The sequence below is a fragment of the Pygoscelis adeliae genome, unplaced genomic scaffold, assembly GCF_000699105.1.
Source record: "Pygoscelis adeliae isolate BGI_AS28 unplaced genomic scaffold, ASM69910v1 Scaffold227, whole genome shotgun sequence".
NCBI lineage: Eukaryota > Metazoa > Chordata > Aves > Sphenisciformes > Spheniscidae > Pygoscelis > Pygoscelis adeliae.
Window position 1 is genome coordinate 2,993,820 of NW_008825100.1, and position 17,954 is coordinate 3,011,773.

General features: G+C 36.9%; 1 protein-coding gene across 2 annotated transcripts in view; it reads right to left on the minus strand.

Moving 5' to 3' along the window:
* The window catches only part of SEC22A (SEC22 vesicle trafficking protein homolog A (S. cerevisiae)), a 19,869-nt gene extending 3,540 nt beyond the window's left edge, over nt 1–16,329 (minus strand). The window contains exons 1-6 of one of the 2 annotated variants that reach the window (XM_009327139.1): nt 16,093–16,329; nt 13,081–13,284; nt 11,002–11,165; nt 9,541–9,735; nt 4,718–4,836; nt 1,318–1,383 (exon numbers count right to left, since the gene is read on the minus strand). In XM_009327139.1, the coding sequence (XP_009325414.1) occupies nt 1,318–1,383; nt 4,718–4,836; nt 9,541–9,735; nt 11,002–11,165; nt 13,081–13,262 (726 nt within the window). In that variant the 5' untranslated portion in view covers nt 13,263–13,284; nt 16,093–16,329. Of the gene's footprint in view, nt 1–1,317; nt 1,384–4,717; nt 4,837–9,540; nt 9,736–11,001; nt 11,166–13,080; nt 13,285–15,812; nt 15,905–16,092 lie in introns of those variants that run through there. The other variant, XM_009327138.1, reaches the window with a different exon arrangement.
* Between the last annotated feature and the right edge of the window lie 1,625 nt (nt 16,330–17,954).

The window sequence follows — 17,954 nt, forward strand, 5'->3', positions numbered from 1 at the left end:
ATCCCTGGAAGTATTTAAAAGACGGGTAGATGAGGCGCTTAGGGACATGGTTTAGTGGGCATGGTGGTGTTGGGTTGACGGTTGGACTCGATGATCTTGGAGGTCTCTTCCAACCTTAATGATTCTATGATTCTATGATTCTATGATTCCAAGCTGCACGGATTCCTTCTTTAAAACAGCTCTATTCAAGTCAGACAGTGGGGGAAAGACATATGTCCTTATGTCTCAATGCACAGACATGAATACTTTATACAGAATAAGGTTTCTAATTTGGGAGAGGAGGTAAGAACGTGTATTTTTCACACAAAAAAAGAATGGAGGAGCTCCACCCTATCTGATATGGAACAGATTGTTGGCATGGAAAATTAACACCAATCTGAAGAATTATTTAAGGCAGAAGCTGATGAAAAGTCAACAAGTGGTGAACACCACAAGTTGTACCGTGACATTTTGCTAGAGATAAGTTATAGAGAATGGAGACTACAGGTAACCTGGACAAAAGGCTGACTGATAGAAAGGCTGATGTTAAAGGAAAATCCTGAGATTTTATTTTATGGTCTGACACTGTACTCAACATTGGCACATGGAAACAAGTAGAAACTGCATACTCCACAAGTGCAAGAGATTAAAAGTCAAAAGAATTATAATAACAGCAATTGAGCATGACAGACATTATAGTCATAGCTAAACGTAACAGCAGTGTCACTGAATGACAAATGCCAATGGGCACCAGAATACCTTGCTACAAATTATATAGGAAAGTCAAATTCAGATGCACAAATGGAAAACCTACAGACATGAAATGCAACGTGAAATATCAGACAGGAGAAGGAAAACATAGTAGAAAGTGGCTGAAAGCTTTAAAAAGGAAGGAGATGCACGATAATGTACAAAGTGAGGAAAATTCTGGGGTGTAGTGCCTAGGTATTACTGTATTTACTTCAAATCTTCCCAAAGGAAAGAAGCAGTAAGGCATTTGTTCAGATGGTTAAGTTTACTTGAACTATGAAACTACTACTTTAAGGAACTTACATAACCTCCACTGCTTGTGACTTTAGAGATAAATTGTAAGCTCCAGACAGAAAAGCACACCAAATCTCTTACTCAACTAACTGGAGAAAAATGCCAGCAAACAGAAGCTCTTCGTATCATTCTACTGTATGACAGTTTATGATTAATGAAATAAAACAGAGCAGAAATTATTTTTATAATCGCCCTATTCAAGTATCTGGCACATTTAAGAAAACATGATGACATTTATGCATGACTGGGTAATGTTTCTAAACTCTAGTGAATTATGCAAGCAGAAGAACATACCTGGTACAAACAGGCTGCTGTTCCAAGAAAAAATGCAATAACATAGCTGAAATCTTCACCTTCGTTCTGTGAAAATAAAACAAAAAGCCATGTTTTACAATGTTTCTGTGAAATACCAGGTATTTACGATATGAAACTTATTAATTATTGTATGTTAAAATAGTCTCGCATTGAGAGTTATAATAATTCCTACACTACGCTAAACCAAAAGAGTTAGCACTAATCATTGCTTACTTATATGTCTGGAAAAAAACCACCGTGACCTGGAATCTGACCAAAACGTTTATTCACAACGGACAACTAACACTGAGATTTTCAAAAGCCTTAAAGAAAGTCCAGCTCTAACGCTGGATACTTACCTTCTCCAGATGCCTTCGAAAATTCAAGTCTAAACACTGGTAACCAATATCAACTTTGTAGAATTGTGCCTTCCTCCAGCTTCACAAAATGGAAAAGAGATAAAAGGAAAAGACACAAACTGACCACTAGGGTGTGGTAAAATCCTACAGAGAATAAGGCAGGCAGCTCCGCGTTCATGGCAGTGAGAAAAAACAAAAGCACATGAATTTATCAGAGAGAGATTATTGGAAAACTTAAGTTTTCCTGAACGATGTGCTGGTTTTGGCTAGGATAGATTTAATTTTCTTCACAGTAACTAGTATGGGGCTATGTTTTGGATTTGTGCTGGCAACAGCGTTGATAACACAGGGATGTTTTCATTATTGCTGAGCAGTGCTGACACAGAGTCAAGGCCTTTTCTGCCTCTCACCCCACCCCACCAGCGAGGAGGCTGGGGGGGCACAAGAAGCTGGGAGGGGACACAGCCGGGACAGCTGACCCCAACTGACCAGAGGGATATTCCACACCATATGACGTCATGCTCAGCATATAAAGCTGGGGGAAGAAGAAGGAAGGGGGGACGTTCGGAGTGATGACGCTTGTCTTCCCAAGTAACCGTTACGCGTGATGGAGCCCTGCTTTCCTGGAGATGGCTGAACACCTGCCTGCCCATGGGAAGGAGTGAATGAATTCCTTGTTTTGCTTTGCTTGCACACACGGCTTTTGCTTTACCTGTTAAACTGTCTTTATCTCAAAGTTTTCTCACTTTATCACTTTATCATGAGTTTTCTCACTTTTACCCTTCCAATTCTCTCCCCCACCCCACTGGGGGGGAGTGAGTGAGTGGCTGTGTGGTGCTTAGTTGCCAGCTGAAGTTAAACCACAACAAAGGAAAAGATGGAAAAAATTTACTTGAAGTGATAGACTTTTCCACTATGTGTTTAAAAAGAGAAAAAAAAAAAATTCCTTCTAACTTATTCAAACGGGTTGTTATAGTTTCTATAGAGCTGAGCAGAATAAATTTACATGCTCAGTGATTATTCTAACTGCATTTCCAACAAACATCTGCGACAATCAAAAACTTTCCCATGAAAACAATGGGTACTTATGCAAACGTTCTTCCTTGAATGTGAATTTCATTTTGAGAAGAAGGTGTTCCATTCAGAACCACAACTTGTTTCTGCTCAGAGCATGTTCAGTGTGAAGCATTTGCATCTACAGTGTTGACTAGGGAAAAGTTTGTACGTCTGCACATAAAACTGACCTACACAATGCAGTACAATCCTAAACCGTATGTAAATCTTGGCCTTGGTGCCACTGCATATTTGCTGGAGTATAGCTACAGATCTTAACAGAGTTTTGCTAACACCCAAATAAAAACACTGATTATAAAAGAAACACTAATTCAGAGAGAAGCTTTTGAATGACTTCTCAGAAGAAGTTCCATTAATCATGTTTTGGATTATTTCTCCCTAAACCTTGTGGATTTTTCCATAATAAAGTAAATTAAGAGAAATTTTAATGGATTTTTAGTGTGCCTCATTTGTCAGAAATTAAAAAGTATCTTCCATCTGTACTGCCATCTATTACCTCCAGATGCAATAACATCTAGAATAAAATTAATTGGCTGGCCTATCATCATTTAAATAAGTTAATCTAACATTGGCATTCCTTTTTAAAAAATCAGCTGCGTAAAGGTAACAAAACAAGTTCTAGAAACATGACACTAAGCAGTAGAAATCTGTTCAGTACTATTTGTACTACAGTGTACTTTAAATTCATTCCTATTTATGAACTGAGAGAATTGTACATAACACAGAAAAATCTAATTAGGGATAAAGTAGAGACGTATGTTCACTATTTCATTCTTGTTTTTTCTTTAAAAAACAAACCCAAAACAACTGAAAAGAAGGACCTAGCACGGAACACTTTCATTAACCCTGTTCATCTATTCAATAGTCTTCAGGAAATGCTGAGACCTCAAACATTACTGCTTTATTAAATCTGTACATATATTAATAATTATGTAAGACAACTGGAATACAGGTCATCTTCTTTACATTACTTCCCTAAACAATCCATTAGGTATCAAAAGCATTGCAGTTATAAAGTCCAGATACACGTTTGAATAAAAAGATTATTATCTATTAGCCAAGCAGGGGGATTCCCATTTTCTTTCAGAAAACTTCCACAGGGTTTTTAGTTTCTACCTCCATCACCCCAACAGTAGAACCATTTAACGTTACGTAAGGCTTTTTTTTTGTGGTAACACACAGGAACTTTCTGTGCGTGCTTGCAAGCACTACCAGCGTATTCGCTTGAATTGCTTGAAATCATTAACCGCTGTTATTTTCATTGCAGCAATGAGAATACAACTAGCACAAGAAATGGAATAGAAAGAAACCGAAAGGCTATAGGGAGGGTCAGAGCAGAGAGTTCACATAAACAAATAAATGTTTGTGGGGAGGTTGTTTGGTGAGGAGGGTGTTGTTGTTTTGAGGGGGGGGCAGGGAGGGTTAGAAGAAATCAGTTGACAGTTTCCCTTACATTGATCCTTTCAGCACACAAAGAGAAATAAGCATCCTACTTAAGAAGGTTTATTAAAAACAAACAAAAACTAAAAACGGTTTCTAAAAAACAATTTTACAAAACCTGCTCTGTGGACCTTTCAAAAAAATTGGCCAGACTTTCAAAGCTGTTCATCATTTCTCTCAAGTGTTTTTAAATAACATCTATTAAAATTAAATGTCTCATATCCTGGCATAAATTTAGAAAACAGAACATTATGTTCACATACTCACTGCTACCAAAGTACCTAGGGAAGGAGTCGGCCACCCACCTTCTACTGCTTTTGAAACTCACAGCCTCAATGAATGCATCACACTCAAGGAGGATGCACAGATCACAAACAATATAGGTTTCATAAACAGAGGTCTGACCTCACAAACAATATTTCTGAAAATAAAACTGGCAAGACTTAGTTCATACAGCAAGCACCTTCTAATGTGATATTATGATTGCTATGATGCGTAACTCTCAAATTCATAAACATGTACAATACCTGGAGAAGACTTTCTATGGCATGAAAGCCACGAATTAAATTCAAAGCCCCACATAACAGACTAAGTACAAATGAGACAATCCCTGGCAGAGTCACAGGTTCCAGACGTTGATGAGGAGCTGCAAAGCAAAAGATCAAAAAAAGATATCACAGGTTAAAGCAATGTCTTTATAAATTTAGTAAAATAGTAATCTCATTTTTCAGTGGCTTCTAGCTCAAGAAGAAATCACTGAAGCAAACCACAAGATGTCAATCTTTTTTCTAAAAAGAAGAAACATTTAAAGTATTTCAACACAAGGTTTAACAAAAAGTGTACTTTCCTTCAATTCGCATATATAATTGTCTTACTATATTTCATCTTTAACTCAACACATTCAGTTTATTCAGTATGGTACTGAAAGCTGCTCAAATATGCCAGTGGATCAATGGCAAACGATGCATTTGCTAGTGAAATTTGTCCACAATTAGTAGCCAGCTAGTAAGTCACATACTTAAGAGCTCCTCTCACAACCTCCACTTTTTTTTTAACACTAATGCATTAGCAGAGGTATTGAGACTGATGTAGCTTGTTTGCTGAATGGAACGCTATGAGGCAAAGCTATTACAGTCCCCTACCTTAAAAAATACAGCCAGTGAGTGCTACCAAAGACACAAGTAAAAAGACAGCTCTGAAACTAAGCTAGTATCTATATTACAACCTTACACAGACCTTCCAGACAGTGCTTAGAAGTCTCTTACAAAACACATTAAAATTAAAACACACTTTCTTTCCATGCACATCCACTCTTTTGGGCTTAGCTAGGGTCACAAGTACATAACAGTTGTGTATGTTCCTCATTATCGCCCCTTTCCATAATTAATAACAGAAAGCAAATATGAAAAAACAATGCAAAACTCTTAACAGTCTAGGCAACACTGGGAAAACAGGACTACTGAGCCATACTTAAATCATTCTGTTCAAATCAACGAAGTGTAAAGATGTGAACAATGAGGTTAATGAACTGTAATATTAATAGAGAGAGGGGTGTCAATCCTGGTTGTTTGCATTGCACAGATCCAGGAAAAAGGCTTTCCAAACAGTTTATGAAGTTACAGAACCTAAAGAAAAAAAATGACAAAAGCTATTTCATGTTGATAAGCAGACAGGGCTGTGTAATTATGAGTGCATGATAACTTAAAACACAAAATTAGTTAACTCATTTGTGCTGAATTTAACAGTGTAATCAGTTTTTTTTTTAAACAAAAGCATAACTCATGTTTAACTTTCAGAGCTTATTGCTTTTCTAACCATAGTCCATATCAGAGGAACACTACCAGCAATCACTCAGTTAAGGTCAGATACGGTATTTGCATACCAAACCATTCTTTTTCAGTCACTCGTAACGACTTGTTTTGTTTTGGATTTTTAAACCATCTCGTCTACAGAGTGGCAAAAAGCTGAAGGTGTATGCGACTGGTTTTAGCCAAAAGTCATTGCATTTCACTAACTGGTGGATAAAATTAGTTCACTGCTCTCCATGCACAGCTCTCCGGGCAATCTCATTTTCCCCATGTATCAGGGTAACTTTAAAACATTACACTAGGCAAAACACCTCTTTGAGAACCATGAGGGGAAAAGTAAAGAGTCGTGTCAGCTAAATCAAGACAGTCTATGAAGGATAATAAAACAGTGACTTTTCTCTCTTATTAAGATACGAAAACAAACCCAAAACTTTAAAGGGCATTGCATAACGCTACTGATGTCATTAAAGTCTCCAGGGCTTAATAAATCTTAGTGTTACAATCAAAGCAACAAGAGTCATTTAAATTTAAAAAAAAAAAAAAAGGCAAAACCAGAGAATGAAGGAGGAGCGTCAGAGAAGGCAGGGTAAAGGACAGCTGACCTTGAGTCAGTACATCCATAAATCTTAGAGAGATTATAATTGCCATATAAAAAACTCTCTAATACAAGCCAAGGACCAAATAAAGCACACATTCTGAATTAAAATGTTGAAATTTAAATAAAAAAATAGGAAATTTGCATGACATGAGAAACTGCACTACTTATAAGGACGCTTATTTAAAAAGAAAAATTAAAAAAAAAATCGAGTACACCATCAGGCAAAAAGTAACTTTGATTTGAGAACTGTTCCTTCATTGAAAAAAAGCTCAGAAAACAGTAAATTTATCCTAACCAAAAAAATACCTAAAACATCACACATCAGCATGTTGTCACCCTATTTCTAATGCCTGCCAACACCTACATTCAGCTTTGAAGCAAAATTCTATTCATAATCTGCGCACTTTCTGCTTCACACATTAATAATTACCCCTATTTCTCACTACACGGCACAACTTTCGCTAAAGGAATAGGGCTGCTATTTTCAATTACTTTAACAATATAAGAGGCCTAGACACCAGACCTTGGATACATATCCAATTACAAGTATAAGCAAGTATGAGACAATGCTTCATCAGCATAGCCAAAACTAACGCATCAAATTCTGCTATTCTGTGTAACAAAACAAGATTTGCGTCTACCTAACTTCCTACCTCTGCACGCTATCCAACTTGATTTAACACACTTAATTCACTTGTAGCAAGTCATTTTTTTTAACAGGACAGCATATTCAGGAAATTATACTAGGCAAACCACATCTTTTTGTGAGAATTTGTCCTTAGAGCAAAGGAGGAACTTTGAAGTCTAGCCAACTGAGTGGGTAGCAAACATCCAGAGAAAGTTCTTTTCAAGGGTGGAGAGAAGCGATGAATGTAAAGAATTACAAAACTATTAGCAGACTTTTTAAAAAAGACACTGTTATTCAACAGCATCTAAAATTTGAAGAGCTGAAGAAGGAGCAAAGTGCAAACCTCTCAATGTACAGCCCTTTGATGGTGAGTTTCTACAGCAATTCAAGGAAGGAAACGGATAACTGAACAGAGAGATCTATGGAATTCAGAGGAAGAAGAAAGTTAAAAGTAACTAAAAGAGGGAAAAAAAACAGAAGAAAGTCGACATGGAAAGAAAAGAGGGCAACAGAACTGCTTCTGTAGGACAAGTTGTGGAGAGGTAGGTGAAAAAAAATTGGATGATCATCTGCCAATTATTGTTTAATTTTACTTTATAGTAAAAAGGGAAATGGTCCTTACACATTTTAATTTAGGCCCATATGATCTTCCAACACTTTTACTCAGAAAAGTGGTAAAAAGCTCATTTTCCACTACATGGAAAACTTCAAAAATACAGCCAATTTTGACACAGGCCAAATTCTCTCATGCTTATTGTTTTTTCTTTTTCCAATTGCAGAAAGTTTGAATCTAGACAATTTTCAGAGTTAACCAGTTGCCACTTCTGCCACTATAACCTCTTCCACAAGCCAGGATTACACTAGAACATTAAGAGGTAACAATGATGTAAGCATCAAAAGTGGCAAAAGAATGGTATCACAGCATTACACACACCTTTAAAAACAGCCCACACATATAAGCAGTAGATGATTAAAGGTACGTACAGTGCTGCTTAAAAGATCCCACTCTTCCAAACAATTTAAACATCTGCACACTTTTCCTCTATTAATTTTCCAGAATCTATCTCTAATACTGTTAAATTGCAAATACAGAGATTGTAAGCTATTTCTACACTGCCTCATAGCACCTAGAATTCTCAGGATCAGGCCCCAGCAGTACAAATAGGGCACCCTAGGGATTTTGTTTGTTTCTCATCTTCAGTAGGAAGTAGTTTCCCATCTTCTAGAGGAATCCTTACGAGTAAGTAAAGTAATTAGGACAATATACTGGCAAAGAGATCCTATTAATATATATATAAAAACTGAACAAAATTAAGCTGATGTCTTATATTACAGAACTGTAGGAAGTGTTTAGATTTACGATTGCAATTTTCCCCCTGACACTGTAAAGTGAACGGCATTGGTGTACGTCTGCCCAGGATAACTAGCCTTATAGACAGAGGTACTTTTGGGAAAAAAGGGGAAGATATTAACTAATTAAAATCAACACTTCCTTTTATTCTATTTATGATTTTGCTTCACTAAACTTGGAAGACTGAGATCAGATTATGTCAGTTTCACGTGTGGAGTCCACGTATTAGTGCAAGGACTTTGCGAGTTTTAAGTTTTCTGTCCTGCTGGGAAACACCCAACGGTGGGCCTCAAACTGATTCAGAGCATTCACTTAATAGCACAAACCTTTAACCTGGTTCAACCACACAATTCTGTATTTACCTCCTACCTGAAATAAAGAAAGTATTAAAAAATTCATGACTACGTAAATGAATGTGGCAAGTATACACAAAATTGCTATTATTAACACCGTACACAAGGCACTTATTTTAGAGAGTACATCTTTCAGCCAGCACAGGTCTTTGGATTTTCACCATCACAGATGCTTCCTAAAGTGATGTTTCTCCCTCCAGCTGCTCTAACTCCTGACACTATGCTCTTAGCTTATGTCATCATTGGGTCTTACTGGGCAGAAATAATAAAAATTTTCATAAATCTTAATAGGTCAGGAAAAGAAAGAAGATCATCTTGTTAAGTGCTCATCTTCATTTGCTTATTTTCATGCAGATTTTTTTTTTCCTTCAATAAAGCAGTCCATTGAATAGATCCGTTTCTCTCTCCCAGTGTCTTGGGAAGATACACACTTTGAGCAGAGGACAAAACAGACATCTAAACTAAAATACACGTAAGGTCATGGCAGCTTTATGCTTTAAGAACATCAGGGTGAAAAAGCTTTTTTTAAAGAAAAAAAAAACCCCAAAGGTTAATTCTACTGCCCTGCATCTGTCTTATTTAAGGATACAAAAACAAAAGTCTGAAACTTACCTGCAGATATCTTACCAGTACCCTTATATTCCGCCACAGATAAATGTGCGAACCCATTAGCTGAACCAAGTTCTGACATGGAAATTTGATAAGGTGGTCTCAGTTTGATTTCTGTCTGCATGTCAGCAAGATTCATCTTTGTTGACAAAGAACGTGTGTTGTTGTATCTCTGTTTGGTCCTCTGAATGAAATTATCTGTGTAAAATTTAAAATTAAAAGGTATATCCTTATGGACTTTTGTAAATTAAATAATCCAAGACCATGCAGCTTTACGTACTACATACTTCACAAACTGAAATATATTGTTTGAAATGCTTGTATTTATCTTCGATTTTTAACACTATTTCTGTTTTGTGACTAATATATCATGGGCTGTTTAATTCTGCGGTAAAAAAAATTCAAGCTCTAGAAATCTAATTACTTAATAACTGTGAATAAACTAATGACTTTCACTGCATGAGACTGAATGCATTGCTAATACAACAGATTTACTGGTCTTATTCTAGCTTTTCCGTTAGTTTAGTAAATATCCTTCTGAAAAAATTAACTCCTGCATTCAAGTATAAACTTACTTGAGTGTGAAACATGCTTGCAAAATATTCAGGTGGAGAAAATTAATACCATATTATACAGATATAAAGACTGTAATAGACCTACATTCTAACTTAACAACTAGTAGAACAAAGAATGCATGGGGAAAAAAAAAAAGAGCATTCATAGAAATCTTCATAAGGAAGACAACAATGTTATACAGAAACTGTTAAAAATTGCCTGACTCAATTATAGACAGGAATTAACCAACTGGGATATCTTCCCCCATATTTCTGAAACTGCAGGTCTTTTTGCTCTAATGTGTTTATAAAAGAATATTTAAAATAACTGCCTAACATATAGTATTAAAGCAACAGATACTAATGGAATCCATAACAGCTGTAATCTGGTATATATAAGATTAGTTGTATATGGAGCTTGCATGACAGAAAATTAAATGCTTCGCTATTATCATGACAAATAAAAATCTCTCCCTTTCATGTACTGAACAAAAATTACAGCACAGCTAAGAGCAAACATGAAATTGCAATCTTTTACTTGAGAAATTTATGAAGCTCAATGCCTTTACAGGTTAAGTATTTCAACAGGTATGAAGTCAAACAACTCCTAGTATTATTAACTAGAAGATGAACTCCAGATTTGGTCACACAAGGCTTAAACCAAAACCTACTGGCATGAACAGAAAGATTATAAACAAGTTTGGATAAAACTCTAGTAGCTTAATTTAATGCCCACAGAAGTATTTCTTTATTGACTCTAACGGGAGTTAAATCAGATTCTAAATCCACCTGAAATACAGCTATAAACTGCCTTGGACATTTTTGGTTTGTGTGCATTAAGTTGCACATCTATTTAAATACTCATTTGTCTTAGTGTGAGAATCAAGGAAAAAAAAAGTCAGATTCTTACCAAACTCTATAAAACAGTATGGTCTGACAGCGGTATTTGTCTTCATCATATTGTAGGTAGTGATGAACTCTTTCTGAAGCTCATCCAGGAAGCAGAAAGCCAGGACACTGGGATAATTTTCAGTGCACAACATCATATAGCTTACTCCCAGAGAACTTATAAAGCTATAATTGAGAAAATAAATTCAAAATTTCAAATTTAAATCCAAGTAACTCGCTGCTTTGCTAGTCTGATCTCATATTCTATAATCAGAAAAGCAAAAACTGCTCAGGGGTAGCAAAGGAATTAATGTTTACTGAAAAGTCCAACACTATTCTAGAAGAAAAACGATTTACTTTCAGGCAATGTTTTATTTTAGCACCACATTGTACAATCATACGAGAAGCTGTGTTATACATATGTGTGTGTGTATACATATGTACATACTCTGACATACATGGAACAGAAGAATAACATAAAGCTTTTGGGATACAGAAACACAGCAGGTTTGTCCCGTAATAGCTTTTCATTTTTTCAGAGTATGTGATCTGGTGCATCCCAAAAATGCAAAAAATTATCTTCAGACTGGGGGGGGGCAGTCAGTTCTTTCTAAAATATGTGAGGAAATAAAACTGTTCTGTAGAATACAGGATTCATCATTCTTCAAAGATAGTTGCAAGGATGACCAGAGATGGCAAATAAGAAATTAGAAAGGGACAGTTTTCAATATACATATTCCTATTGCATTTAGGCAATTCATTAAATAGAGTTCACGTTTTCATGACACATTCAAATTTCTTCAAAATCTTGATGGATAACTTACAGTATTAAAAGTAATCAAAGACAAAAGTAATAAAAAACATCCTGACTAAGCCTTATGTCTCCTTCTTAAAAGTTTCTTTTAAGCTGATCAGTTAACAAGCCAACTACAGCTGAGGTTTTAAAAAAACACTGACTGGAAAAATTTAGTCCATGCTGGGCCTAATCCTGAGAAATGCTGGAAACTCACATATACCAATGGGAGATGGAGAAGGCTGAGCACTTCCTAGGATCATGCAGGTGGTATACTTTCCACCACTGTAACTTCTACATGTCTGCTAGGGGTTAGGATGAAATTACTCACCTCATTTAAAATAGCATATCTAAATTAGAGTCAGAATTTAGCTCAGCTAAAGTGCAACTGAATTACCAACTACACACCGGTACACCTAGTTACCAATACTAAGGAGAAAGGTCACATATAAAGCAAAATTCTGAGTAAACAATAGATTCAAATAATTATTTCACGATAATCCAAGTTTCACGCTGCAAACGGGAAAAAAGAGCATCTTCTGAATTATTACTTAATCAGTGTTGTCATGCAGGTACACTATCAAATTGACTAGCTCAAAAAATTTAGGAATAGTTATTTAAAAAAAAAAATCAAAGCACAAAAGCGTGAAGCGAAAACAAAAAGCACTGTTGTGAAAGTGCTGGATGGAGCAGTAGGACAGGTAGGCTCCATTCAACCATTCAAGACTTCACTACACACTGCCTTCACACTAGAAAGATCATTCCCACCCTTCCCACTCCCTCACTCCCTGTGTGTCATGTGAAATAATTATTGAGTTATGCTTGGTTTTTAGGGCATGTTTCCTCTGAAGTCAACAGAAATCCTGAAGGTACAATAAAAGGGCCTAACTCCATAACATGCTAACCACAAGTTTTCAGAAATACTGGGTTATGAATGTATTTGGGTACTTTTTTAAATTTGTGTAGACTAAAAAGAGAAAACAAATGAATACTAGTTGAACGCATGACGAAGAACAAGTCTGGTCATTTTCATGTAAGAAACAACCTTGAAATTTAAAGAAATATTTCTAGTAGGTCAAGGACTTTGATATTTATAAAAATACCGTCTATTTCAAACTAGAACTTACACCACAGTTTGAATAGGTTTCAAATCTTTCTACAATTTCTCAATTTTAAATTTCTGATACATAAATACTGCCAAGAACTAATCTTAATTTGATTAATCATTTCTAATGTGAACTGTTAACTTTTTAACTAACAGACAGACACAACCCAGGATGTCACAAATATATAAAAGAGAAGTCTTACTTTATATTATACTGCCCAGTTTTCAGAGTACATCTATCAGGAAGCTGAGAAAGTTTCTTTGAGAGCATTTTAAAATATTTTCTACATTCTTGCATTCCCGTGCTCTGGTCATAATCAGTAGATGCAGACAGTGGGAGTCCATCCCTCACACGGACCACAGAGGCAGATAAAATCATAGACATTGCCAATAGACTTAACGACAACCTACAACAAAACACAAATCAGGAGGGATCAGAAATAAGGTAAAAGCAAAAACAACGGAGTCAGCTGTGATTAATCAAACTCCCCAAGCTGTATGCTGGGCTCAGGCTTAAAATGGGACACAGGGAAGATTTAACTATAACTCAGATTAGAGTCCTAACTGAATAGGACCTACTAGTCTACGTGAACCACAAAGCAGCAGCACATCTGACATCAATGTCACATTTTCAAATATTTTTTATCTGAACTGCCATAAATCCTCACCTAGAGATACCTGTGGAGATTGAAACACTATTACTTAGCCTTAGTACTACTGTAGGACTTGCACCCTTCAAGCTGTGAGTCGTCTTGTTTAGTGAGACAATTACAGTCTAAACAAACAAGAACAATAGCTGGAGAGGAAGAACGTGTACTGTAAAGATATGACAGATGGAAACGTGATCCAGGTCTCTTGATCAAACAATAATATTAATGTGCTGTCATGAAACTGTGTTACTGAGTACATGCTTAAGTACCCTGACAAACAGAGACTTACACAACTTGCGTACTATCAAATAGGAAATCAAGGATCAGGACAACAAGCAATATAATCCAGCTCTCCCAACTCACAACGGAACTTCTTAAACATGAAATGTCTTTTTTCTTATCTGGGTCTCCATTTTCTTTAAATCTGCAAAAAGTGTCTATCAGTATTACACAAATACTGAGCAGGTTGAAATGGTACTTGCAAAGCCTACATGCTTTTACAGTATTTAATTTTCAAAGCATAATAATTAAAGCTTTGTGGAATACAGTCACTTAAAAAAGAAAAAGTTGTGTATTTAAACGTTTCTCAATCAGAAGAACATTTATAGCAGGCATTTAACAGTATAAACACATAGCCTGCAGACTGTCTTTCAAGACTGAAGACACATTTTTAAAACCTTCAAGTTCTTCAAACCTTACGTTAAATCAAAACATCCAAAAGTTTAGCAAGACAAGCATTAAAAGAAGGATTACTTATCTGCTAAGTATCAGTACACAAATTTGTCCTCTTAGCAGTGGGCGAACTGCTAGAATTTATATGAAGCCAAAAGCAAACACTTCCTCAACTCTTAGCACTGCTCTGCAGACTCCTACCATATACTACACCTACCACTTAAGAGATTATGAAAAAAATAGATTTTTGCCTCCCTCAGATGATGCTACTCAAGTTCCATACAGTCACAAACTGCAAAAGAAAACGTATTTCTGAATACAGCTGAAATATGCTTTCGTGTGCAATACTGACACGTTTACAGCACCTTTCAAACTATGACATTAAGGGTGCTCTACAAGCATTAGCAACTGAAGGACTGTATTCGGAAAAGTTAGGAATCCAAATTTTCCCAAAATAGCACTGCTGCTTCTTAAGAGAGAGGAAATAGCTATTTTTTCCCTGAACTCTCACCTCCCCTATTTCCCACTACCCAAAGGTTATATATACATCAGGATACTTACTGAATAATAAATATTCAGGTTTTTCAAAGATCAACTCCTGTCCTCGTTTCAGCTGGGACAGAGTTAAGTTTCTTCACAGTAGCTGGTATAGTGCTGTGTTTTGGATTTAGGATGAGAATAATGTTGATAACACAGGGATGTTTTAGTCACTGCTGAGCAGTGCTGACACAGAGTCAAGGCCTTTTCTGCTTCTCACCCCACCCCACCAGCGAGCAGGCTGGGGGGGCACAAGAAGCTGGGAGGGGGACACAGCCAGGACAGCTGACCCCAACTGACCAGAGGGATATTCCACATCATATGACGTCATGCTCAGCATATAAAGCTGGGGAAGAAGAAGAAAGGGGGGGACGTTCGAAGTCATGGCATCTGTCTTCCTAAGTAACCATTACATGTGATGGAGCCCTGCGTTCCTGGAGATGGCTGAACACCTGCCTGCCCATGGGAAGCAGTGAAAGAATTCCTTGTTTTGCTTTGCTTGCGTGCGCAGCTTTTGCTTTACCTATTAAACCGCCTTTATCTCAACCCACAAGTTTTCTCACTTTTACCCTTCCAATTCCCTCCCCCATCCCACTGGGGGGGAGTGAACGAGCAGTTGTGTGGTGCTTAGCTGCCGGCTGGGGTTAAACCACGACAACAACTCAGAGAGAAAGAGGCATATAATAATGAAAACATTGAAAATGTGTTGTAATTTTCAGTTTAAGACATTCAGCTTCATCAGCAGTCAAACTTCAACCTGCTTTGAGATGCATCACATTAGCTAAACAAATTCTAAATTAATACCCTCGTATTTTACTTGTACAGCATATCAGACTTTCACCAAATTCATAACAGCAGCGGAGGCCACTGTTGCCTGTAGTCTGCTGAATACCTCTGGGCTTTTATCAGGTATGCTTGTTATTTCAGCACTTAACTATAGAATTCCCTACCGTACAAAGTGCTTTGATCAGCTGGACACAAAAACAGAAAACAAAACAACTTTAGGACTTGCTCTAGATTAGCTTGCTGGAGTGAAGCATTCTAGAAAATAAACCTGCGGTTCTAGAAACTTTTACCTATCTCTATTTGAGTTCATGCACGTGCTCCCAGCAGGACAATTCACATGGAAGGCACACGGCACCCGTTTTCTTAACTATGCTGCTAACCGTAAAACCACGGCAGCAGCTCAAGAGCATGATAAAATTGCACAGGAGCTTTAAATTGTAATGGTTCTCCAACAATAACCACCTCTACCACTTGGAACTCAATCCTGAAAGGGACTTCCGGGAGCTGTATCAATAAAACATAAGAACAATGATGTGATAGCGAAGTTTAAAATTCCCCTCATTAACTTACTTGCACAAAACATAATTTCATGGATATGCATTTCCTCTGATGAAGCAAATAACTTAATTAGCACCTAACATGAAGAAAGGACCATAGCTCCACGTCCTGTTTTAGGAAAAGGTAGTGAATAGGACAACACTGCAAGAGAAACTCAGAATCCTGTAGCCAGCTCTCAGAAGGAAAAATATTGTTCTGTTCACTTTTCAAATGATCTTGACGGTTAAAGTTCATGTTGAGCTATCTGATGAGATAGGAACAAACAGAAAAAGTTAATAAATGTATTTACTGGCTAACAATATTCTTCAGCTCTTTTTGTGAGGGCGCGCTTACTGGAAAGGCCTGAACACACCCCAGGGAGATTACTCAAAAGGTACTCAAGTAAAAAGAAAACGAGAATAACAGAAATATCAAAATGTTTCTGTGTTCTTTAAGTGAAGTTGAGGAAGTCCCATCACTTCAGCCATTTAAAACGGGAAAATATGTTATCCGTCTGCACAGTACACAAGTAACTCAGGGTAACGCAACCTTTGACTCTGAATCCCATCATTCACCTCATACACTAAGTTTAATTAATCTATAATCTCCTCTGATCAGAAACCTGAACACTTCAGGAACATAATATAACACAACCACAGCTGTATTTCCAAAGCATTAAGATTTTCAATATTCAGTCTAACAATAGTTACTTTATTCCTACAACTAAGGACAAAGAATATAAATATCACTAACAACAGCATGTATGCATGGACAACAGACAAAGCAAAGGATAAAGACCCCTTTAGAGATATTCTTTCAATTTTTATGTCTATTCTATATGTAAATAAATATTTGCATAGATCTAGAACAAAAACAGTTACTTTCTTCAAGACTCTAAAGAGATGTGTAACACACATTCTGTAACAGAACATTCAGCCTTACTTGAAAATGTATTAATACAGAAAAAAAAGTTTACTGAATCTTCAGAATGAAAGAGCTACTTTACTCAGCTCTCAAATAGTAAGGCTCTACAGAAGGAGCCAAGTGGTAAATTTGATATAGACTTATACAGGTAGAGAGTGAAGAAAGACCATGGTTTCTTCGCAAAACATGCAGTTAGCCAGTGGAACTGCTTGGCACAGGATGTTGTTGATGCTAAAATGTTATGTGAATTCAAGAGGCAACTGGAAAAGTTCACAGAAAAACTACAAGGGTTATTAAAACTAAAACACTACCCTTTGCTCAGGGAGATTCTGACCCCCAAACGACGACCAACAGGGAGAGTACACTATGGAAGCATCACTCTATGCTTGCGCTGCTCCTACGTTCCCCTGTGTGCATCTACTTCTGGCCCATCTTTATTGATTTCCCCTTACACCGACGCTACACAGTCCTCCCTGCAAATGAGGGCTGGGGGACGTCGTGGAAAAGAGGAACATGGAGAAAGCTGGCCGCAGACAGGTAAGAGTCAACTGAAATGGTCATTCCTCTGTTACTCCACCCTCCCTAAAGCTGTCCAATTTTCCATACGCATGTCAACCTCCACGGCTTTCACAAATAGGAATTATCACATGTGGCTTCAGTTTCATTTCCTCCCATGAGCGCAAAATCTCAGATGATGGAAACCAGAGCCTGTTTTACTCTACTGGGCTTTTTTGAAGACAGATTCAATTACCATGTCGTTTATTTTTGTGTTATGGTGGTACTTGATCCTGAGGCAGCATCTAGAAAAGTCCTAGAAAGTGGTATACGTTCCAGTCTTTTGTAACGAATTGGTCTTCCAGCTTGTGATCTGACAGTTACTGTTTTATACCTATCTGACATTTTCTCATAACTTTTTTCACAAGTGTTTGAAAGTGACCTGTGAATATGGTTTGCTCAGGATACTTCATTTT